Source organism: Diadema antillarum, unplaced genomic scaffold, assembly GCF_040938485.1.
Source record: "Diadema antillarum isolate AM-2024a unplaced genomic scaffold, OU_Dant_1.0 seq00001954_RagTag, whole genome shotgun sequence".
NCBI lineage: Eukaryota > Metazoa > Echinodermata > Echinoidea > Diadematoida > Diadematidae > Diadema > Diadema antillarum.
The window spans coordinates 141,879-168,649 of NW_027272614.1; the positions used below are offsets into that span (position 1 = coordinate 141,879).

Consider the following 26,771-nt stretch of genomic DNA (forward strand, 5'->3'; position numbering starts at 1 on the left):
GGCAAATTGCACAAAGCTGTGTGCTATTATTACTTGCATGCTACTGTGACAGAAGAAAGTTTGCATGAACTTTAACCTTTGACCTGTGGATGGTCTCTAACATTAATTGATGCATGTGTCAATTATCAGGCATGACTTTGTTTCATGGAATAAAAGTTAAAAAAAAAAAAGTTCAATGCCCCTTGGGAACATTGAACTGTTTTTTTTTTTCAGTATGCTTAGATTGAGTTTCCTCTCACTCTGCATGAAACTGTGGACCGAGTTTTGAATCGCTTTTCATCACAAATCATCACACTTTGTGAATTTCACTGACATATCATTCAGTGTGTACATGTAGACCATTCCAGTGCAAGAGTTGATAACATACATGTAAACCATTATACGTGTAACTGCTGTTAAAAGTGTCTACACATTGCAATAATGAAAGCTTTATTTGGTAGCCGATAGTGCAACATCATAGTGTAATATATGTTGAGGTAGAACTTGATGCTTTTAATATACGCAGTACTTTTGGAACACTAATCATGCTATTTACTGGGGAAAGGAAGCCAGCAGTAGACCAAGCTTTGGTAATGTTTGAATGTGTACAGCTCTTGTGCCACATGCAGAATCTGAATAATGTATAACACACTGTTGAAAAATAACCTTTGTCCTGTGTAGTGACACGAGTGACAATGGACAATAGGGGGGATTACCACCAAATACTCATAATTAATCTTAGGTAATGAGGAGATTGCCTAGCAGTTCAGAATTAGAGTCTTTCCCAATCAAACAAGTTGATAATACCTATGGTAGATGAAAATTGGTTAATCTTAGTATCTATGGTATTACAAGTATAACCTTTGGCTTTCATTTTTACTGGCACATAGGTGTAACTATTTCCCTTTTAAATTTACAGCAGTACCGCATTGTTGGTAGGGTCGACAATTTAAACTATTTCAGTAGGGTACATCACAACTGTAGACAACTTGTAATAATAGTTTGCACAATGGAACATAAAAGTGTGTATGATGAGGGAAAAATAAAAGGGGTATGGGGTATGCAGGCCCTCTACCACCTCAGACTGTTGAAATTAAGAGGCTAACAATAGGAGGACTATTAATATGTTGGAGAGATGATGGTAAATGTGTCATAACGTATCATCATATCCAACAATTGTTTGACAAAGGAGAAGAGATGTCAAAAGATTGTTTCCTTGACATTTAAAGTTCTATTAATTTGCCATGGTGGTCAGTTAGTCTGAAAACACGACCATTAGTCTTCATATTTTCAATAGAAGTCAGTGCTGCCTGTCATAAGACACCCTAGAATGCAATGTGTCTGTGATTAGTCAGTGAGCATCCTATAGAGTTAGTATGGTATACCAACCATGACCCAAGCTGACTCTTTTGACTGTCTTTTTGCTCCTCAGCTGGAGGCCGCTTATCCACAGTTGTCCGCGAGGCCAAGCTAGGCCAGGCCTACACCGAGTACCTCCCCATCGATGACGACGATGATGACGACTTCGACGACGAGGTCCTCTTCAGCTCCTACAACCTTCACGTCTACGAGAACCCTGACCGCACGCGGAAGAGCCTCACCCTGCCCGTTGGGGGTAGTCTGTCAATGGCGGCGCAGGCGCAGCTGGGGTCGCAAGGGAACAGGTCGCTCCGAAAGGGGGGCAGTTTTGAGACGGTGACGTCGTCGACCCCGACCCCTCTCAGCTCCAGGGGGTCACCGAGTCACAAGGGTGAATCGGAGTGCTGATGGCTGTGATGCCGTCCAGGGTGTCGTGTGATGGCACGGCTTATGATCAGACTGTGTTCCAGTGTCAAGCTTCATTTTGGACATTTATACAAGAGTTACAGCCTGAGAGGGGAGATGTTGTACATCGCGATTGTCATCGGAACTTACCTGTCTTATACAACATCAAGTTCACTCATGCATGGTGATAAAAATGTTTGTGTTCAAGGCTGAACAAAAACAATTTAAGCATTTGTCAATTTGCATTAACCGTTGAGGACGGGCTGAGTTTTGCTATAACATGCATTTCCCATAGACACCTGCCCGAGTATACTCGGGGCTCATCTTCAACCGGTCAAAAGTGGCTAGGTAAAATATTTGAAATCATGATCAAATTCTGAGAGAGAGAGAGAGATCTCTCAGCTTTTAAATGATATAATAGCTCATCAAAGTTGGCTGTTCCTAACTTTGAAATAAATGGTGGAAAGAAAACGAAAGTATAAAATGAGAAAAGGAGCTTTTAAAGTAAAAGGTTTGTTCAATTAACCAGGTCACCCTATATTGTCTGTGGAACAAAAAGAGGATTTAACTTCCTTGCTAAGTGCCATAAAGGGATCAAATCCACCCAAAACCAGCAAAATATTGGACTCAATGTATTTGACATAAAAATGTTAAAGGGATCGTACAGTTGTGGTTGAGACCTAATTTCAAGTTTCTAACATTTTTGGGTGAGATAATGAGAAACCTCTTATGAAATATGACAGAGCAGGTAATTCTATGAGGAATTCAACATTTATTTGATGAAAATTGGTTTTGAAATGGCTGAGATATCCAAAAAAGAGCGATTCTAATGAAGTGTGGGACCCACACTTTATTACGATCGCTTTGTTTTACTTTGTTTTTGGATGTTTCAGTCATTCCAAACCCGATTTTCATCAAATAAACTTTGAATTCCTCTTAAAATGGTATTCTCTGTACTATATCATAAGTGTTTTCTTGGTATCTCACAAAAAGTTTAAAGCCCAATTCTCATCTCCACCAATACTGTACTATCCCTTTAATATGCAATGGATTTAACAAGTCATATTAATGTCGATGTGCATGTTATGAATTATAAAATTCATTTATTGGTGTTCTGTTACTCCACCAGTCATCACACAATTGCAACCCTATATGGTGGCAAAAATTAGCCCCAAAAGACCTCTAGAACGAAAAAGCACTGTGCCAAGTTACCAGTAACATCTTATGTTTTGCTGTTGCCCTTGGTAGTGACAGGATATGCAGTCGGAGACGAAAAAAAATGGACAACAATCGTGGTCAACTGAAAGTAATACTGAGCTACAGTCTCCGATTCAAATGAGTATTAGGCTTCTTAATTCTGTGTTTGTTCTCTCAATGTTTGTCACATTTTAGTGAACTTCAACAGTACTAACCCTTTGCAATAGTGAGTACCTCACTAAACCCTTTCTGACAGAAGCTCTTATGTACGTCAGTTGATACCTTCTCAACTTTCACATTTCTTCTACTGTGTGTCAAAGGAAATGTATTGTCTCATTGGTATTTCCTGAATTGCAAGAAGATCTTTCCTGTATTTCCTTCCCTTCCTTCCAATACCAACAAACCAGCAGACTTGCATCCCTGGGTGAGCGACAGAAGGAATTAAGTCAGTCGACTCTTCCCAGCATTAAAGCCCTTCTGCAATTCAAATCATGATGTGTAATTCTGATATGAGTATGCAGTATGTGTCTACATCCTGGACATTATCCCTCGGTATTATTGCTTCCTTTAACGTCACAAACAACTTCCGTCTAGTTGAGTTTATATGCCTCTTCACGTCAGAGATCATTTTGCCAGAACCATTATTTCCTCCTCTGATTTCAATGAATAACTGGCATTGCAGTATTCACTTGGGGGACTTTGGGTTTTTCTGTTCTTTTTCTTGTTTTTGGAGTTATTTCACAGATTTTGGATAGTGCTAGATAGATTAAAGACATCACATTTAGCTAACATTGAGAAAAAACAGGCAAGCAATTATCATAACCTCTCAGTTAAATTAATTTGCAACATGATAATGGCATACATGTGCATAAGTTTGTTGTATGACTGATGTATGGACTAAATGATTCACAACAGAAATATTCCTATCTGAGCAATGTCTTTATACCTTGCTATAGAAGAGATTGCATAAGATTTTAAGGTGATTAGATCATATCTGATAGAAGTAAGGGAGGGGAGAAGAGTATGATATTGAATTACTCTCCTTGGTGTCACATACACTACACAAAAGAATAAATGAATTTTATGTCGTCAAACTTGTCATTTAAATGACTTTGGTTTTGTAGTTTTATAAAGTAATACTTGAGATATTAGCAAGTTCTCACATAAATACAAAGCAATAATTATGTTTGATTTTTTGTCCTCATATCTAATCACTGTCTGAGTTGTTGATGTGTTAAGTTTTCTGAATTGATTGGGTTTGTTGTTTTTAAAAAAAAAACAAAGATCAAACTCTGTACAAACTGTCTGTGACATAGGATTCAATGGCACAAAAGAGTGAGCTGGCATTTACATATTCCTGATTGGCGTTAGAGGATGCGGTATCGGTATTTAATGTGTATTGTATGCACCATGTATTTTGCAAGCACAGTGTGTAGCAAATCAGGACTTGCTGAACAATATTGCAAGTGGTTAATTTCACAATTGAGAACCACAGAGTAAAACAATGGGAAATGTGTCAGCAGTTTTCCACCTTGGGAAATGATGAACATTGCATGTCTGTCACGAGAGGCAAATATTTCTCTGAGTTGCTACTTTCGGAAATAACAGTAGATGCAAGAAAGTTAAAAAAAAACAAAACAAAACTAAGAACACAACAAAATATATGGTGTATACGATATGTACAAAAAGCACAACATTTATGACATAATTTGTGGATAGCTTGTTACAGTATACAACATCAATACTCGAAATGTGGTGTAAATCTTGGTTGTTGCATCACTATCATACCTTGAATGAGAATCATTATCAAGAGACTGTAAATTTGCATTTGATGACAAGGTTAATAATGTTGATTGGAATATTTGAACATTGTGGAAACTGAAGATCATGTTCCGTCAATTCAATTCATCATTATGTTTTGCAAAGAGTATATATATCTATATAAAATTGTGAGCCTTAAATGTCGAGTGAGATTATATTTTCTAATACGAATATATTATCCATGTATTGCTGACACATTTGTAGATAAATGCTGATTTGCTGCAAAGTGTCTGATAGTGAAACAAATATTTCAAGATGGTTTTTATAGATGCTCTGTAGTACAAACGCAAAAACAAAGGTCTCAGTACTATCAAAATCAAAATGGATCATAGCTATCACATTGCAAATTAAAATGTAATTGTACTGATGTATGAAAAGTTTCACTGAACTTTTCAACTTGCAGGTCACAGTGATGAAAACCGTGATACTTTGCAGCAGTAGTATAGCTTTCAGGCTGGTAGAAGAAGGCTTCTGAATTCTGTCGTCACGGAAACCGGTTTATAATTATGTTAGAGGAGTGTGTGATTTTTCACTATCATGTTTGCCTTAGATGGAAGTTTTGTATTTTCTGGTATTTCATCACCCATATCTTGTCCTTATGAGTTAAAGTGATTGCTGGCCTTGCTTTTTTTTTTTGGAATCATTATCATTTTCATGATTATTAAACCATCAAAACAGTATATCAGCCTGTTTGAGATATGGAATAAAGAAAACTTGTGTTGGGTCATATCTACCTGCAAGAATGCTTTTGAGGATCAGTGCATTTCACTTGTGCATAAGACGATAGGAATGCAGAAAGTGACAAGATGCCACAATACTACATTCTTTAAACAATGCATTGACCGATATCATTTTACTTTGCCCCGTACCAATTCCCTACTTAATATGGGTAATAGTGCAGATGCTATGACTGAACAGTCATTCAAATTACTCGTCATGTTCAGAAGCAAATTTGGGTACAGCCCTCTGTGGCTGGTTGTGTGCTTCTTGCAGTCATTGTGATGTTTCCTTTTTTTTAAAGTCACAAACAGGAATTTCAATGTAGCCTTTTAATTTGAAGAGAAAGTGCTTTTGAATTTGATGATTTATGAAGATTTATGAAAGAAATAAAGAGCTTTTATACCATTTTTACTGTGATAAATGTTTGTTTTATAGAATATTGATTACAATGAATCATGTACATGTCTTGGTTTCATATCGATCCTTACTGAGAACAAGTAGTAAAAATAGTAACATTTTTCATGCTCAGCAAATGGTTACATTTCAATGCAGAATTTCCTGACTTAGATATCTGACAGGTTTCCTGATTAACAAAATAGTGCGTATACTTGCATTGATCAGTGTTGTGAAGAATCTCCATTTGCTCAAATCACTCAGACTTTTGTCTGAATTTATAGATGTTATTACTTCTACAACTGATGTGTACTGATTTTGTCATTAGACATTATTAACTCTCTCAATACTCCTACTGGAAGAGTCATCATCGTAAGCAAAGCTCTTAAGGGGATATTACCTGACTGTATGTAATGTGGACAACTCGCAGTAGCTATTGCATCATATCATTTAATTTATGGTCACAACATTACACTGAACCATGGTAAAAAATATTTGCCAATTCAAAGATCTCTGAAAGTTATCTGAAGCATAAGAAAAAAAAAATCAGTGAACATGGAAGCCCTTTCATCTTTTTGGCCAACAGTGTAGGCCTGATTAGATTCGCTATATGATAGCAGTCTTCATTACAGCTAAAAATGTAGTGTGAAATAATGACGGCTTGATGCAACATATAAGAGTCCCATCCTTTGTTGCATCACATATGTATTAATCAGGGTATTCTGCTTCACAACAGAGCTGTTTATTAAATATGCAATCTGCCACAGATCCTGCTGGTCATGTCGAGGGAATTTTGTTTAAATCTAAATGATATTCAGTTTTGAAATTCAGTTGTATGAAAAAAAAGTTAGACACTTAACCCGAGAGATGGATAGAAATTGCCATATAATTTAGTTTGATCAAAGTTTGTTCCCAAATGTGTCTCACATTCACAGCAAATAACTTAACTGGTTTTCCCATGTTGAACTTGATTTCTTACAAATCATTGCCCACTGTTTGCTATTACTGGAAGTGGAATACTCATCTTGCAAGTGTACTAATCACAGTAACGAGAATGAGGTGAATGGGATTTACCTTCAGGTAATCTTAAAACAACAGATTCTGGGAAGATGAAGGCATCTAAAATCATATCTTAAGATCCCACATGATTCTTTCCACCAGTAGATGTTGCTAGAGAAATATTTTTGGGGCATTGTTACCACTCATCATTTCATTTTCACTAACCATCTACAAAAATTATGTGTGGTACACTTTTTTTATGAAAAGAAAAGTAAGAAGGTCTATGTTAAATCATTTTTTGACAAATGCTCATTAGCGCCTTCAAATAAGATTTCACAAGGTGCATCTACAATGTATGTCACATTTTTACTTGCATATTGCTAGCCTTTATTTATATGTTTCTACTTTCCGAATGCATTGATGTACAAAGAATCTCATCAGTTGAACAGTTCATAACTTTATTAACATCCAAATATAAAGGTCACAAGTTGTCCGTCATTTCAATTCTCATGTACTTAACTTTTTGATGCACTTCAAGAATGCAGTTGTTAAAGCAAATTACACTTGTTATGAAATTAACCTTCTGTTGGTTTCTAGCTTAGCAGGTGAGAAAGAAAACATGGAATTAGAGTTTCGTGGTGTGATGTAAGAGCATTGACAAGGTAAACTCTAAAGTTATCCAACTATTTTATTTCATGCTAAAGATTTTTATCTTATATTTACATCACAAAGATGTGCTTGGTTTCTGTGCTGAAATCAGTGAAGATAATTAACTATTTTCATGAGCTTTTTTTTTTTCAAAACTCACAGCATTTGAATGGCTAATAAGAGGAGGAAATTGCTCAAAAATGATTCACGTTTTTGAGATCATGAGATTTAATCAATCAACAATCGATAACTGAACTCTAATACTGCCACTGTTTTTCTTTCCTGTGTGGATGTTGATATGAACATGTAACCAGCCCTTTATCTGTTGAGACACTTAGCTCTAATGTGCCCTTCTCCAGCATTCAAATGATTGTATTAAGTCAAATGGGCCTTTTACAAACAAGCCTGATGTGCTTCAATCATTGGTCCCCCACACTTTTATGCTATTCAAATGTCACTTTTATTGCATGCATTTTTATTTGGAAATGACAGGGTACAAAAGTCTCAGTATTAAGAAAGTGGTACAGTGCATGGTTTGTACACAAAATGTTACAGTGCCCCAAAATTGTTCTCGTTTCCAGGATACTCCACTGCAAAATATCAAAGAAATCAAAGAAATTGTGTGAATTATTTTGTTAGTGTTGTTGTTGTCCCCCCCCCCCCCCCCAGTTGATGTCATTTGGGAAAATGGGTAGGCAAGTTCAAGCAGGTTGCACCAACTCACAGTAATAAATAGCAGGACATCCAGCCCTTTTCTCCGATGATATCAATTATCTCATGTCTCTACTTATGTGCAATTTTAAATGTAGTTTTTTAATGTGTTTACCAGTGTATTTATGTAGTTACTGTGTAAGTAGAAACTAAGTTTGAAGCAAATGGTTTTTAGGTCATTAACCCGTTGAGGAGCTGATTTTGCTACATCACACATTTCCCATAGACACCTGCCCAAGTATACTCGGGACTAGTCTTCAACGGGTTAACGTTGACCATCCTGAAGATTCAGGTAGTGTCTTTATGTCATAACTTATCTGAAGTATTTATGTGTGTATTTTACGTAGTATGATGTCTTTGTATACTCCAAGATACTGTATTTACATTCTGTATGTAGCAAACAGCCATGTTCATTTCATTTTTTTAATGTTGTCCATGAATTATGAGGAAGGGTAGAGCAAGCTACTCATTGAATACTGTTGTGTGGGGATTTTCACTTTTTTATTAAACATTTGAAAGTTATCGTCAAGTGTCAGTATGTAAGGCAGCGGTGTCAACATATATTTTATTGCTACCATATCTGATACTACTGTACTCATACTGAGCATTGCAATGTTGTAATAAACCATGGCAGGCCAAAGATATACATCATATAAGACTGTTTTGTTTTTTTTTTTCTTGGCTCCATTTCATGTTAAAGTCATGAATATGCAACAGTTCATATGAAAACACTCATTAATATACATGTGTATATGATTTCGGAGAAATACTGCAAGTGGTACAGTTTGACAGGGAAAACAAAAATTAAGGAGAAATCCTGTGTGAAGCAGGCAGATGGGAATCAAGCCTGATTTTCAATGTTTCTTCTTTTTCTTTTCTTTTTTAGATCTATGGCTTGTGTGGAGTGTTTGACGGCTAATTTTTATTCAATGTGAATGTTTCCTTCACACCATGTAATCACACTCCGATCACAGCAGAACAGTCTTTGTGGCTTCAGTGAAAGCAGTGGAAAACACAGAAGTCTATTATCCAATGAATGGAATTAAGACAAATCAATGGATAAAGTCAACTTATCACCCCTGGTTATGGGTAAATATGAATAAAAAATGAAAGATAATTGGATAACATAGATGTGACACCAGTCACTTGAATTATTGCTTGTATTTTTTATGAAATGAACTTCTGACACACTGTCACTGGAAATTAACTAAAGTTGCTTGATTACTTTTCTTCAAAGATATGTTGATTATCCTACTCCCATCTCTAATCAAGAGTAATTCTGATCAGACAATCTATGATAATTTGCATGTAGAACAACAAGAATTGGTGTACAATTCCCTTGGCATGTGTCTGGGTATATTACTACAGTAGGCAACCAGTGAAGAAGATACCACAAGAAATTATTCACAAACCGTGTGATATTTATTAATACAAATCTTGATGCTCTTTCGACATGGTATAGATACAGCAAGCAGACATGCAAATATATTTTACTTTTCATATGCATATAACAATTCACACCCTAATATTTCCCCAAATCCAGCCCATATTGATAATACATATCTGACACGATACAAAGTAGCTGAATGATTTTGCCATTTCATCTCGTGAGTAAATATATTCTTAGTCGTATTTGTTCAAATTCATGAAAATGCCCATTTCCAAATTTGTCATGATGTATTTGCTTTGAGGAATACCATGCCACATTACATGTAGTAACCCTCATTTCCACATTTAACTTCCAGAAACACAAAAAGATAGCCCTACTTCCAAAAACCATCCAATTGGTAACTGAGGGATACCACCATGAAATCGTAAAGAGTGCATATGATGTTAACAAGCCCAACTGTTATTGCTTGTTATATGTGCAATGTTGCCGTGCAGTGGGTACATCACCAGGGTGAATGGAAAGCAATAAGGAAAGTAACACTTGAAACACGCGTCTCGTGAAATGGCAAAATGAAATGCAATCTGGCTCAGTCTTTACTGCCTGCAGAAAAGAGACGTAGCCAGATTGGTCACACAGTCAAACATAAAATATGATAACACTGGAATACAATAGAGATACCTCCTCAATGCTATACCATAAACGGTCTCTTGTATTCCCGAATTCTTGCCTACATCATGGAGTTACACATGCCTACACACATCTCTTTCTGTACTTACTATCATGGAGCTAGCTCCATGTCATTATTTTGAATACACGTTTACACAAAGCATATATATACAAGCTTTTAGAGAATGAAGGCGAATCATTTGGATAACGTGCGTGTACCAAAATGGAAAGGGAATCAGGACGGATAGAGCAATTATTGTCGTGTACCAGTACTAAACATTACAGAGTAGCAGATATTACAAGGACGGATAGCTTTTTTTATTGTAACAGTTTCATCCAATCTATATATGTGCATCTAAATGTACTAATTCCTTCATGCAAGGAACGGCGTCAAACTCTGGTGACTTGCCTCAGCAAAGTCGAAGCTTCCTTGATGCTCTGCTGTAGTTCTCTCGTTTGACACGTTCCGAGGTACAATATAATGTTTGCGTTCAATATGAAATATCTTTATGAGAGATGTACACTTTCCAACACAAAACTGAAGCATAAACATATTTTTCCATATCATTTCAGTGAGAAAACTGTACATTATTAAAGAAATGATATGCTGTATGTAGAAAAATTAAGATAGTAATCCAAGTAAATAGGAGTGTGTGCATGATATCAGGCTATTCACAGCAGAAAATACAGCAAAATAAATCTTTTTGTATTTATGAAGAAGATGAACATGGCTATACCGGTAGATGGTTTTGCCACATTACCAAACTTATATGCAGGAAATAACACATACCTCACACTTTCAATATGCATTACCGAGTAATCCTAAGGGCATACTTCCCTGCCTAAACAACAAAAACCTGTTCCAGTAGAACTGTCTTGTTACTTCCGAAACTTAAGAGTTTTCATTGTGGTTGGCAGATACATTGAAAACTGGAAGATAGCACAGTGACACTGTGACATTGATGATTAACTTTCATGTCTTCACTGTGTAGCATTCGTTGACTACAGCATAAAAACTGCTCAATTATTGCAGACAATTTGTATATATGCCACTAATTCCATGTATAAGAATTATCACCATGGCAACCTTGGAAGTTTTCATTTACACCATATTTTGTGCACAACCAATCAATCATATATTGGGTCTCATTTCACAAAAGATGTTAGGATAGCAGTTCTTGCTGGAATAGCAACATCTTGAAGCAGCAGCCAATCAGGATGCGGGATTCATGTCATTACCATGACACTTGCTATTGCAACAAGAGTTGTTATTGCAGCGACATTTTATGAAATAGAGCCACGGAGCAGTATCGAGGGGAAAGGAAATACCAACCACGGAAGTAACTGGTTATACCACAAGAACATGAAGGGCAGTACAGTGTATTTTTCTTCCTGATTTGTTTGTTGTTTTTTTCACGTTGCAAAATTTCCCGGTTGTACTCTTTTCTTTCATTGTTCACACTGTGGACACTTGATAAAGGACGTTTTTTTCATCATGCCATTGACATTATGAATTTCTCTAGGTCAAATTACATAAACTGTATGTACCAGAGTTGAACCAAATGCTGAGTAAAACCAAAGTTGCCTATGTCACTGAAAGGCACTGATCAGAATGGCAACAAAACTCAGCATTCATATCATATCTATGTGGCCAACCAACCTCGCACATATCTTACTTAGAATAGAAGTTTAGAGGAGTGCTTGACATATTTACAATTAAAACCATTCTTATCGTTATTATTGCAACCAATTTGATTTTTCTATTCCAGTCTAGAAAAACTAATTCATTGCTCTGATGCATAGTCACAGGTAATACATCCAAATGATTCTTGCATAGACTTTGGCAAATTTTTCTTTACAGTCCACATTGATGTATAAAAATCGTGAACAATTCTTGGCTGAGACTACTGAAACGTTACACAATCTTCATAACGTAGTGGTATTCCACATAATTTTAGTATCACTAGTTCTCATACAATTTGACGTCATGTCAAGATTTGCAGCACAGGATGGAAATTGTGGTACAGCACTAGCAACTTTGGGAGCATCTGAATGATTTTATTTGCTAGATTTTTATTTTCTCTTTTTTTGTCTGAGAACGCCAGCGTTTGTTCTTAATTCATAAAATATGAACAACTGCATCTCCTTGCATTATTCCAGAAGCATACATTGGTTCATATGGCTGTCCTACAAACAACGGTGGCTTAAAAATAAAATGTACAGATTTTTTTTTTCAAAAATGATAATGATAACAATAAAATCCATGTGTTGGCAGCATCTTTTAATCTTTTAAGTGTCACTCTTGGCCTAATATTAATCCTTTCACACGGAGCAAGCGAGCACTTGTGGGATGGGGTTGATGGTCACATGTTTCTTGGCATCGTGCGTGTGGTCATCGAAGAAGACATCGCGGGCCTTGATGCTCCTGATTGATCAACAAAAGAGATTTCAGTCATTAGTCATTGTATTTTTACTTTCAGTAGAAACAGTATCAATTCTGACATGCATGTTTAGTACTCCAGTATTCTAACACATATTGATGTGGAGATAGAGTTGTTTCTTTGCAAAACTAATTCAAAGCAATACAGATATTCCAACCATTTCCAACTGCACCTAGTAAGTACTGAACTGAAGTACTGCTCCTCATCTGTTATTTCCCTTGCTGCAATTTACCTCAACATTTGTCAACATGAAAGTACGGTATGCCTACAGGTGTAGTATTTTCTTTTCCAGGATCAAACATTTGAGGTGTTATATATTAAGTATGCAGCTTCCAAGTAAAGTATACTTAAAGCAATGAAGGGACTGCGCATGACAGTGAAGAAGCAAAGATTTCCTTTCACCAGTGACACATTTTACAAACTAGAGAAGCACTCTGAGAGCGCAGACCTCCGCCAAGCATGCAGCCCATTTTCCACCCGCACTGATCTTGTTCTCCCACAGAGATCAGTGATTTCCACTCATACGTACTGCATTGTGTGCTGAAAGCCGCCCGATTTTCCGATATAGAAGCCTTTGTTACGTCATAAACCCTCAGCTTCACAGCGCGCCTCGCCCTAGCAGAAACTAGAGCAGGCGCTTTAGTGCGCGCATGCAAACCTCAAATACGCGCAGCCTGAGCTCCCACGTTCATTGACCCTACCTGCCAAAATATCAATAATCCTTCATAAATTCCCCAAAAAATTCTCAGATCACTACCAAAAGTTAATCGTTTGTTACTTGTGTCATTCTCAACCTTTCCTGCAAGTATCATCCCAATCCGTTCACTACTTTTTGAGTTATTTTGCACACGGACAAACGAACTAACTAACTAACAAACAAACCAACGGTAACGAAAACATAACCTCCCCCCTTGGCGGAGGTAAAAAGCTTCTCAGACACCAATTTCCGTAGATACAGTGTACCCCAGCTCATTATGGAATATGCAGAGTAAAGGTAAGAGCAAAATAGATATGAACATTATTCTTGTGTGAAGTCAAGGACCTCACCTTGCCACATAGGGGTGCAAAGTCCGTAGTTGGTGTGTGGTGTCCAGGGCTGGACCGTAGGAGTGGACAGAGGTGCTCTTGGTAAAGCCATCGGGCAGCTGGTCCATCACCCCGCCAAATGTTCGGCCAGCGCGGGCCTTGCCCTTGGGGTTCATGTCATAGAATCTAAGAGAGAGAAACAAATGAAGGGAAGATGATTAATTACCTTAGTTGCCACTGAATTGTTGGCCCCTTTCATGTGACTGTACATTTCATTTACCAAACAAGCCAAGAAAATAAAAGATCATAATGAAGGGAGAAGATCAAAACATATTGCAAACAAAATTGTGTCAGTATCGTGCAACTGACAATTATGAATACAACATGTCTCAAATTTCATACTGAAATTGATAGTGATCACGAATGATATACGGTTGCGAGCCATACATATCTGATTTATTTTGCAGTACCCAGTTAGTTCCTGGAATACTTACAAATAATATGTACATATATATCAATAACAGAATGGAGCTGACGTCCCCGATGTTGTGTATTGAAAGTAGTATTAAAAGGACATACATGTATAGGCATACCCTGTTTACAATTGGGGGGTAACACCATATTGCCTCCTTTGCCCAAAATCATTTTAGTCCTTCAAATTGAATTTCTTTCTAAGAAAAACAAAAACAAAAATAGATCATCGCAATATATCAAGTCCTTCAGCTTTAGTATGTATTCTCAATAGGCTTTCCATTCAGGGTCAGCTAGTGCATATTCTATGCACAAGGACAGCTTGCTCTTCCTGTCTACCGTTTCTGTGTTCTATTGGCAAAACCAATCAATAGCCAAGTAGGCCCTGGTCAGTGCACACAGAAGTTTGTTCTCCCATTGTTCCGTCCAGCCTATGAATACTATCAAACTGATGGCATGCAGCATTCACACAATTACTGTGTGTTCCGTTTGCCATACGCATGTCTTGTCTAATAGTTATTGATCTGAGCGATCAAAGGTCTGTGTGTTGGTGCAAGGCCATGTGTCCGATTAGCACTTGCATGGTATAAGATCAATTGGACTGATGCAGCTGTCGATGCCGTGTCATTGGTAACTGAATACCATGCTCATTCATTTGCTGTAGTGTTTTTAGAATAACATTAATCAGGGTTTAGTGAGTAATCGCAGAAGCAACGCTCATCGATCACTGACTGCTACATATGTACGTCTGGAGGCTTGTCTTGCCATACCAATACTTAACACAGATTTTACTCAACAAAGGTCTGTTTGTTCCTCATCAAACTTGGTTTGTGGTTACCATGGCAACTGGTGACCATGTCTTGCCCGTCTGCAATTCTGCAAAGTTTCTGCACTTTTGTGTGCTAACAGCTGGGCACTTATCAAAATGACATGTAGAAACAAGCTGAAAATATACACAGCTAGGGCATGATCTCAGTAATTTCAGTTGTTCCATCTGCACTTTGATCTGATGCGATTGTGGGAATATTTATGTAAACTAGTTATGTCATATTCAACATTTTATAAACTGCTCTATACAATACATTTTAGAGCAGTGTTTGTTTGGGGTTGAAGTCCCCCAAGAACCAGTTTGTTTTGAGAAAGAGGAAGCAGCTTACTTTGTGTCGTAGTGGGTGATCCATCGGTAAGGCTCCACAGGAATCTGTGCTTGAGGCTTGTCGTTGTTATCGCTGTATCCTGACATCTCCTGCAAAATTTTGAAAATTGGTAAAAATTGACAGATTAGATTCGCCCGACAGAAGACAAGATGTGAATGATGACAAGCAATATTATTTCATTACATGTATACTTTGTACTACGTTTTGATTTTCGTTGATTGGAAATAAACTATGATGGAATTGAATTGAAAAAAAGCAAGGGGCAGATCAAGAGATGATATAATATTTCTTGAGCAAAAGGGTAAAGTGTACAGTGAGAATGATTCCTATAGCATGAATGATTTCTATAGTGTGAACGCTTCCAAAGCCTACCCTCTCCAAGTGCATTTACAGAGCCTGTACATTATTTTATTATTCACAATTGCACATCAGTGAATAAAACTTCTGAGATCATTCCATGCCCATCTCGCTTGCGCGGATGATATTCCCATTGCATGGATGTTGAGACATCACAGTGAACATTTCAATACATGGCCACGTCTTTAGTCTTGTTTTTGCCCATACCCTTGTTACACCAGCACCAGACGTCACGGTGATGATAAAAAAGACAAGCATTTCATTCTTCCAAATTGATTGATACATCTACATATGTTACCCTGCACCACAAAACCAACAAAAAGTCGCCAGACATGGGTTTTCTGAAAGAGCAGACTCAAAGCTTTAAAATGATGTATAACTCAACTCAAATGGACTCCCAACCTATTTAAATATTGGAAAGAATGCACGCACTCTGGAACAGAGTGAACTGAGAAAAGAGGCTCTGAAGTACAGGGTGTATTGAAGTGCTTAATCTTTACCTAACCGTGCTAGCTGTGTGATGAAAGGGACAAAACACAGGATGTAAACCACTGGAGCAACAACAATGAAGGGATTATCAGATTATGCTGAAATTAGGCATGCTCTATCAACACATTCTGTCCATGATTAACACCAACTTTCAAAGCAGTAGCTTTATCCATTTAAAAGTTATTAGACTTGAAAGTGAAGAGTGCGCAAACGATTTCAAGAAACAAAAAGGGGTCTCTCAGACATACCTGATCTTCTACTCTCCCCCAAAAAAGGGTTGTAGAAAACTGCTGACAACATACTTTCCCATTCATGTTATGATCCCAAAGTAAAGAATAATGTAGAAGAAGGATAGCTCTTTCAGAAAATATGAAAAACTCAAGAATGACTTGGTTGACCCATTTCACCTTTTTTGAGTCCTCACGTAGAATCAAGGGCTGCGACTTTTTGTTTGTGATGCACGGTCACATATGCATTTCCTAACTGCTGAGCAAAGATGAATACAGCATAGGTGTAGAATGTTTTGCCTTTGACTAATGGTTGCATGGTTACCATACAAGCAGTGTACTGATAGCTTTGGTTGCATTTGTAAGGGGGGTACATCGTGGTGGAGTAAGCTTCTTAAAAGGCAATGCCAATACCCTGAGGCAAAAAATCTCTGTCTCTTTATGTTCAGCACACCAAAACAAAAACAAAAGCACAGAAGACTTAACCAATCCTTTGTGATCCATCTTGTAAAATCAATCATTACAGTCCACTACAAATAGCGGGCAATCAATTCACACACTCTCTTTGTTGCAGCAATATTTGCAAGAACCTTCACGTAAACAATGCAGGGGATGAATGGTCTAGCAATGAAAGAAAGCTTTTATCTCGGGGCATACTTTGTGAAAGTAGAGCACACACACACATAAAGGCGATGTTACAAAACAATGAGACTCATCTGTAATTGTTCGGAAAGAGACAACGCACTAAACACTACAAGAGACTGAATATCGTGTTGGACTTGGACTGCCGTACCTTGTTTCCGACGATGTATCTTCCTTGCTTCTCGTTGGCGCTGGGTGACGGTCTCTGCTGACCCTCGAAAGATTTCTTGAAGATGGTCGAGTGGTTATCCGGGTTGGTCATGTTCAGGTACTCGGCTGGGTCCTCCTTCCTGATGCGCTCCTCCACTCGGGGCGGAACCTGGTCCCTCTTGGTGTAGGCGTCGCCCATGACCCGGTGGACGTAGAGGGGCTTGGCCTTCTCGTGGGTGAATCCCGTCTCCCTCTCGGAACGATTCGTAATCACTGGAAGACGTTCATCTCCCTACATGATGTGACATGGGAATTTTAAATATGTGAATAGATCATGAAGGTCCCTCAGCAGTATCAATGTTTCACAGCAATGACCACTTACACAGATCTAAACAAGAAAATGTGCATCAACCATATCATGAATTTCCAATACAAACATTTAAATGCTTGAATCATTTAAACCAATAAAATCTTATCATTCCATCCCCACTTCAAAGAATGTAGACATTCAAGAAGGATATTTTTGACTCATGAGATTGTCTGCCAAACATTGTATGTAGCATTCTGTAGGAGGGTGGAGTTTCATATTCACCTGCAGGAACTGTGAAGGCAAGAATGAATTCTTCATGACGCTGGTGCCTGTAGGTCTGTCGGTCCAGGAACCTGGACGGTTATTCTTGAATGGCGACCCAGAGTGGAAGGTGATGGGCTCTCTGTTGTAGGCGTGAGTGTAGCCAGACCCTTCTTTGGGTCCAACGGTCAGCGTGGAGCAGTCCTCTGTGGGACACACACAAAAACATGGAAGTTATATCACGCTGATATGGAACTGCAATCTGTTGTTTTTCTCGGTCCAACCTCAAAAGACAACAATTTACAAGAAATAATGTACATTTTCCCACATACACACTTTAGATCACATATGAAGCTGTGATAGGAAAAATGTACGAAACATTGTTTTGCCATGCAAATAATAACTCTGAGAAAAATGTTGTTGGCAAGAAGACATGTCAATAAATTTAAAGTTTACATTATCCCAACTACTGGGATATACAGTAGGTTTAAATGTGCTTACTTATAGATAAGATGAGATCATCACAATCAAAAAAGGTAAAGATTATGTACACATGGGGAGATTCAGAGTTTGCCTGATTTTTTTTTCTCCAGATCTGAGCAAAAGTAGTCATATAAGGCGCGGTCAGACTGGCAAAAGATCGAGAAGTTTAAGATTGCGATCTTTCAGATCTCTAAGTTTTAGCAGTGTGACCGCAAATTTCCCACGAAACTTCTCGCGAAACTTCTCGATCTGTTTGCGGGAGGTGTCTTCGAAGAGCGAGGCCATAATTGTCATGTACAGGTGCGCATTGTTACGTCACAATCACTAGCCATTGGATGGCGCACTCTTTCTTGCGCGCGTACAAATGGCCTAAACTTCGTAATCTTAAATTTCTCGATCTTTTGCCAGTCTGACCACGCCTAATGTATCAATTTATGTAAAGAAATCATTTTCATAGTGACAGCTGCATGTACATTTGATGTTCCAACTACAGTAACCACCATTGCACACGTTAGCTGGCTTAACATACACCGTGTATATCGTCATGCAAAGTAGTCTTATTTTGTGTGTTCAAGTGCATATTGACCACAAAGTTGTACTTCATTTTTACGGTACTTCAATGCATCTAGTTTAATGAAACACATGATAAGAATCCATAACGCCACTGTATGTTGTCTTGCATTATCAACCCCAAAAGGACAACTTTGAATTTTCAAAACATTTTACAGTAATTATCTGATCACTATTTAACTCAAACAAATTTAGGTCTATCCTTACTCCTCTCTGACGGTCTGCCTCTGAATCGAGTCCTAGCCTCTGTGCTCATGAAGTCTGGGCCATGTCCAGCGTTCTCCAGGGACACGGGGTCCTTGGCCTGAAGTTTGTAAAGGAGTGGGCGGTGCTTGGGGAGGACTCCGTTGATCTTCAGAGCTAGCCCATGATCTCTGGTGTTGACGAAAACTTTTCTGACCTGTGATGATGACAAGTTTTAAAATAATTGATCACTTTTCCTATTACTTCTTTTATCGGGCTGTGTCCTTTTGACTTGCTCTATTAATGCAAAGCACAGCTACATTTGCACACATCAAAACTCTGCCGGACAACATAAATTAACTACTAAAAAATGTTTGTTTGGTTTTTTTTTTTAATAACATCAGTATAGCTGGGTTTAAATGTAGGATTTGAGGCAGTGTCTGTGAATTTATTCCATCCCTATCAAACACATGGCTACCAGTACATTAGAATGCGTTGGAAATCAGAACTGAAGGAGATAGCAGATGTTGGTACTTAGAGTAAGTGTACATGTTATACATAATGACATGCCTACTGTGTATTAGCAACAACATTAGAATTGAGGCTGCATTCGGAGGCTCACCACACAATAATAATGTGACAATTATAATGAGATGAAAATAATGCTCTCTGAATATGACATCTTCCCTAACAAATTTCCACTTTAAAGCACTCAGGCATATAGTGACATCCACTGGTAGCTTTTCAAAGTTACCAGGTACATTGCACATCAGATGTGTCATAAAAACTTTAGAATGAAATACATTAACATAGATTTCACAGAACTAAAGAAGCACCAAGTTGCAGAGCTAGGACTTACATTGTTGACTGTGGGATATGTGATGGGGTCTTGTTCGGTGAAACCGCTTTTGACCTGGGTCAGCTGTACGGGGAAACGATCCTTTCCATCGGAGCCTATCGACGGCTTGAAGTGCATCGTTGTGATAGAGTTATAATTGTCTCTGATGATCCTCCTACAAAATAAGTGTGCAGAGTTATAAAGAAACAAAATAAAATAATGAGGAACAGAGCAATCTTGGGGCTGATCAGACTCTTACTTGATGTGAATCAATTATTTATTCATATAACCCTTCAAGCCTGGAGATTTCCAACTACTGTATTCAGCTTTTACTCAATGTGTAATGTTTACCTGGAAAATATTTCAGTACAATTCAAAAGGCAGCATTCACAGTGACATAACAAATAATTTCCGGCTAAAATCTACAGATTTACTTTACCTCAATACTGCAGTAAATTAGGGAATTGCTGGTGAAAAAAAAAGAAACATTGATGAGCACTATACCTCATGAAAAGAGATGGACTACAGATCACAGGACATAGATAAAAACTCGAGGAAGAAATCTATGAAAGCCTGGAAACCTACATTGAAAATCTCATAGCCAAAGTGCATCACACAAAAATGAAAATGGATTAAGGCATACCCCATTGCTGGGTTGTCTAGTTCGTCCAGTCGCTGGCTGTAGTAGACTCCCGGCCGAAAGTTAGACTGGTAGCCTGTGCCGATGTGCTTTCCGGTTCTTGGGACAAATGGCTCGTGCTCCCCTCCGTACGTCGTGGCGTAGGTTGTCGAGTAAAACTTCATGATGTCAGCATCCGGTCCCTGGCTAGTGGACATGTGCGAAGTGGGCTGACCTACTGGTAACCTTCCCATGGTGACTGATGGTATTCCTGACCTAGATTCGTGATGGTTAAAATTGTATGATTCGAATCAATTAGACTACACGTAAGACACTTTGATCACAGTGTCTTTTTTGTTTTGCATACTGACAAAAAAAACCAAACAATCCTTGACATTTTCTTTTTCTAAACCAGTGGACTCTAAAGACAAGAAATGATGTGAGAGTTCCGACCATTCTGATGTCACTAACTTGGCAGCTTTTAATCCAACTGTAGAATTGTGATTCACTCTGCACAACCCAAACTTTCACCAACATGAAATGTTTTGGGTTGTACGAGCCACACTCATGTCGTGACAAACAAATAAGCAGACCCTAGGCCTACTTCGATCTCATGAGTCTAAGTCCTGAAGTAAGGGGGTGTTGCAAGAAAGTCGAGTTGCAATTAATTCAATTGCAAGCTTCTTGCAACACCCCCAAGACACAGTTTTGTCAATCGTCGTTGACTCTGCGTGATGAAAGGCCAATACGCAATACTATACGATACATGAAATGCCAAGGAACCGTCAACCATCAGGCTATCAAATGGTCTAGCTCTAGATGGATCATAGCCTGAGGACCCTTTCACAAACTCTTAAAAATACCGATATCTTTTAACGTTACGAAGTTACACGCGAACCTACAGACAAACCACCAATAAAATAGGCAATGTACTCGTAGCAGCTTAGTTGTGTTTTACGCCGTGGATGGGGTGAAGCACAAAATACACAGCTCTCGACCCACAAAAAGCTGACCTGTCGTCCAAGATTTTCTTTCCTTACAAAGCACATCGTCATTGATCAAACATCATTTTCTAAAATCACATACATTCCAGACTAATCTAAACACAAAACTCACCTCTAATGCCTTCCAAACTTCACAAATATTCTGCTATATCGCAAAATTTCCAGCGATACGGAAAGTGAGAGCAGGTAAACCCACGAAACATACGCTTGCTTGCAACACACACGGTCGGTCCAGCTTAGCAGCGATGAAAACACGGAAGTCGGTGTTTCGTGTTGCTACTGACTACGGACATGTGCTCGGAACTCATGAATATGTATCAAAATTTGCATATGAGACAACCGTCTATGACGCATCGTCACGATGCATGAGCGGAGATGTGGGCGTGACCACACCAAGACGTCATCGAACTTATGAAGTGCTGAAGTGGAAATAAAACATATTCGGTAAAAACGTGTTAGCTATTGAACACATGTAGTAAGAAATATTATCAAATGGAGATTACTAGAACAATTTTGATTTATATTTCTTGCTTGCAATCCTTAGACAGTCACTAAAAGTCATACACCAGTAAATTGACTAGAGCTTTTCGATCCCTTGTATTTTGTCATAATGATTATCAAACATACTACATACTTTCTCTTTATTGTAGTTTTTGAATCGCCAGTTATGATGATTATCATTACAATTATTATCATTATCATTTCTATCAACATAACAACAATTGTTTTTGTTGTCGATTTCACTATCCCTTTCAATCACCTCCATCATCACTGCCAGCTATATGATTACCTAAAACGCATATCATTATACATATTTTTAAAATTATTTTCTTGAAAGCATGGACTTAGACATACATGTACATCAATATTGAGAGATATGTTTTTTAAGGAAAACAAGAAAACAAAACAAAACTCATGTTTAATATATATAGTTTTAATTTTTGATTTTTTTTTTCAAGCATGGACTTATGAATACAGGAATATCGATAGAGAGATGTGTAAAAAAGAAAAAAGAAAAAAGGAGGATAGACGACTTGTGGTCCCATTTCATAAAAGATGTTAGGATGGCAACTCTTGCTGGAATGGCAACTTCTAATGGCAACAGCCAATCAGGAAGTTGGATTCTTGTCGTTACTATGACAATTGCCATTCTAGCAAGAGTTGCTACCATATCAACTTTTTATGAAATGGGGCCCTGGACACTATTTTTCGAAAACGTTTTATATACAACAACACTGTAGGTGACAATAATTGCAACTTCTATGGCAGCTTTAATGCAGCAATCAAACAGATATGAGCACTTGAGTACGTTCCATGGTAACTGCAGTAATTATAACAACTTCAACAATTATAACAATTATAACAACAATATCACGCCAAACCGCTTCATGAAATGGACACCTGGCGGTATTATATTCTCACATGCCTTATATGGACAATAACATTTGAAAACATGTACAGGTCAATTAATGTTCACCGATTATAAAATTAATAATGATATCAATAAAATGTTTATAAATCCTTTCGATCAAATATGACAAATTAGATTTCAGAGATCTTTTACTTGATTATGGTAAGTGAAACAATTCATTCAACGATGTGATATCTCTTTGACCTATTTTTGTGCATGCCCTCTTCTGTATGAGTTGGCCGATATCAATGCTACACCTTACTTTTTTTTAAAAGTTTTACTTTAAGTTCAACTTTTAATCATCTTTATTTTTAGCAACATTAAGTAAAATTAGTACACAAAGTTTATGTTACTTCAATATCATTTGTTCTTGTGTGTGTGTGTGTCTGTGTGTCTGTCTGTCTGTCTGTCCGTCTGTCTGTCTATCCTTCTGTCTTTCTGTGTCTGTGTTTGCGTATTTCTTTACTGGCTTTTTTAGAATGGTCATCATTTAAGATTATAATCTACTTTGTGTTTATGTTCTTCTGGTTGATACTGCATGCATGAATTGAATTCGGCCAAGTAATGGATGTAATCCCGACAGATATCTCACCTATTAATGCAATTTATGCACCGAAACTACAAAACAGTTGTAGTTATGACAGTTATTTCAGAGTGTGAAAAGCTCAACGATGATCGATAATGTATAATACGGTTCTGGTTTATTCCATGCCTTTTTTTATGGTGATTTTTTTTTTTTTGCCACCCCCACGTCTTTGAGATATTCTAGAGACACAAACATGCAGTGTGAACCCTCTGTAAGTTATCATAACCACCGTTTCTTTTTTTTTTCTATACTCCCTCTTGTTCTTCACATACTCTCTTTCTTCCTCCTCCTCCTCTTCTTCTTCTTCCTCTCCTTCTTCTTCGGCTCTTCTTCCTTCTCTTTTCCTTGCAAATTCCTTTTACCTACCTATTTGTGGGAACTTTTTATGCACTCAGAGAGACCTTTGTCTGCTGTTTACTTTGTCCCCTTTTCAGTCGACTTAACATAGAAAGGGCAAATTGATACCACGTTCAATTTGACTTTGATTAATAAAGTAAAACAACAACAACAATAACAACAAAACAATCTGGCAGAGTTGTCACCATAATCTGATCTAAAATTTAAATCAGAAATGATATTGATTTTTTAGAACTTGTGTCAACTCTGATAATCTTCTTTTTTTTCATTGAAAAAAAAATGAAAATGCTTGACTTTCATTAACTGAGAAATGATGAGGATGAAGGGATCATAGTTGCTAAATTATTAACTTAAAATCTCATTTTTGTAATCATACATTTTGTATAAGTCTGTGTTTACTTATTCCGTTTCATTTCCACATCAGGGTAGCTCTTGTAGTTAAAATAAAAAATGATTTACAAAGGGGCCCTGCATAGAATCAATACAAAATATACATTCAAAGTTATATACAAAAGTACAGTAAATCACAAAATAAGATAATAAAAAATACACATGCCTTACAAACTCAAAACAGAATTCAAAAAAAAAAAGATTAATTACAGGCAAAACATACTTCACAATGAGGCTTGGAAAACATTTTCCAGCATTTGCAACCTGCATAATACGTTAAAAGGACCTTTTTGTGATACCCGACCGGCTGACACATAAACTGCCAAAGCAATGAGTTGCCGGTGCGAGCATCCTGAGATCTATAAAAAAAAATAATAATTAAAAAAAAATAAAATACAAAAAAAAATCTATCATAGGGAGAGATGAGAATTGATGAACTTTTCGCTGAAAGCTTGTGAAACTGATAAAATATACATGTATATAACCCTTACACTTTTGTGAGTCGGATTTTGATAAAACTTCTGAAATATTTTTGTATGATTTACTTCTTTAGATCAAAATAAAGTTGAACATGGTGCAGAACTGCATTTTCATTATAATCTTACGCCTTATGATTTTATTGTGTCAAGGACATTGTGGTCATGATCTTGCACGGACCTTAGAGAGGATAAAAGAAGACACGTACACTGTAAAACCAATGCGGAGTATTCCCCCCCCCCCCCCCCCCCCCCCCCTCCTCCCCCAACCAAATGCCATTTACAACCATTCAAGACCCCGGCTTTCATGGTTCTGGAGATGTACTAACAAGAGCGCCCTCTGTCGGCTGGACCGCTGTTAAAGAGGTAGACTTTACAGACAGACGAATGTTGCGAGAAGCAAAACTCCTGGTATGTAAGACTAGCTTCATGAATATGTATTATGTATGTATATTAGCTACAGCTAATCTTTACAGTATTTTGCTCAAAGTGTGTGTTTCAACTTTCACCTGCTTAACAACCAACCCTTTTTATTTAGGTAATATTTATATTTATTCTGTCAGTAACTGAGTGGAGAAGCTCAGATATTCTGATAAAATTGTAACATTCTTGAGAACGAATTGCCACGCTAAAACTTGATAACCATTGAAACAATCAATAGTTAAGTACATATATATTATATAACTAACAAATTTTGTTAAGATCATACTTTTAGGGATCATTTCTATAGTATGCATCTCTCTTTTTTACCATAAAAAGAGTCCCACTGAAATGCCACGATGAGGAGCAGAAGCGTTTCCCTCTGAGCGCGAAGCGGACATCGAGTGATATCATTCCGATATCCTGCTCGTTGTCATTGATGACCGTTCCTCCTCTCCTTCGGGGGAAGAGGAGGAGGGAAACGCAATCTGAGTGGTACATTTTTAATACAATACGAAAAAGAAAGAGGTCGAAACAAGCAATACAAAAAGAGATAACGATATTTCCTTATAATTCTCTTTTTAAAGTCTTTTACATTTTAATTCTATATTCCTCATGTGTAGCACTGAAGAAGTGTAATAACGTACTCAGTGCACCGTCGCGTGCTCAGAGTAATACTGAAGGGTTAGAGAATCGATTTCTCTTCGATCATTTTAGCTTACGTATAGTATTAATTTCCAGAAATATATTCATTATTTCCATATATCATCTTCTTCCACATGCATTGTATCTACATTGTTATGCTTGCTTATACCTAAAATGTAACTGTAACGGTATTGATATCAAGTATAATCGAGACTGTGCATTTTCTTGCATGTTTATTACGCCTATATGCCTTGGTACAATCATAAAAATTATCATAAATGGTGATATGATAACTTGCATGAAAACATTAGAAAGCGGACTGTATTCAATAGGTAGAATATAATAATGATAATGATGATGATGATGATGATAATAATAATAATAATAATAATAATAATAATAATGATAATGATTATTATTATAATTACAATTATGATAAAAAGATAGCTGGTAATAATGCTGTTCAATAACTGAAATGTATCGCGAGTGTGTGTTTTGCCGACAAAGTTAAAAATCAATATTAGGACTTCGGGTTTTGTTTGTCTGGTTGATTGGCTGTTGTTGAGATATATATATATATATATATATATATATATATTTTTTTTTTTTGGGGGGGGGAGGGTGTTCCACTATTTTCAGCACAATTGATGTTCTGTGACCTGACCCAAGATTACCAGTGATTTTAAGTTACGTTGGAGGAGCGCTTGTAATCTCCTAATTTTTGATATTTTTGGGGGGATGTAGGTGTAGACCTTGTACTAGTATCACACAGACCTATTGGTTGCAACCGCTTTATCATCCAACAACGAATTCTGTTTGGCGTTCCATAGAACTGTGTCATAGGTTTTATTTGGGTAGCATGTAAGTTCGCATATAAATATTCATGATCTTGTATATAAAATTAATATTCATGATCTTGCATGGCAGAACATACAGTGTAGTTACTAAGTAGCGTGTGAGCAAGGTGCGT

The 26,771-nt window shown here is 37.3% G+C and overlaps 2 protein-coding genes and 1 non-coding gene across 3 annotated transcripts in view; 2 read left to right on the top strand and 1 right to left on the bottom strand.

Annotated features, from left to right (window-relative positions):
* Positions 1 to 2,495, top strand: part of LOC139713371 (uncharacterized) — a 134,532-nt gene extending 132,037 nt beyond the window's left edge. The window contains exon 19 of the mRNA XM_071625108.1: positions 1,412 to 2,495. Coding sequence (XP_071481209.1) covers positions 1,412 to 1,746 — 335 coding nt within the window. The 3' untranslated portion in view covers positions 1,747 to 2,495. The remainder of the gene's footprint in view (positions 1 to 1,411) is intronic.
* A 10,115-nt stretch (positions 2,496 to 12,610) lies between these two features.
* Positions 12,611 to 20,780, bottom strand: LOC139713374 (stabilizer of axonemal microtubules 4-like). The gene is made up of 8 exons (XM_071625111.1): positions 20,537 to 20,780; positions 19,915 to 20,068; positions 19,080 to 19,272; positions 17,841 to 18,025; positions 17,250 to 17,540; positions 15,384 to 15,472; positions 13,777 to 13,941; positions 12,611 to 12,713 (listed from the first exon to the last, which is right to left on the bottom strand). The coding sequence occupies exons 1-8, from the start codon at positions 20,764 to 20,766 to the stop codon at positions 12,611 to 12,613; spliced, it is 1,410 nt and encodes a 469-aa protein (XP_071481212.1). The 5' UTR covers positions 20,767 to 20,780.
* A 4,655-nt stretch (positions 20,781 to 25,435) lies between these two features.
* LOC139713377 (small nucleolar RNA U3) lies at positions 25,436 to 25,653 on the top strand. Its single transcript, XR_011709637.1, has one exon. It is a non-coding gene; the product is annotated as a small nucleolar RNA U3 (small nucleolar RNA).
* Positions 25,654 to 26,771: the final 1,118 nt, after the last annotated feature.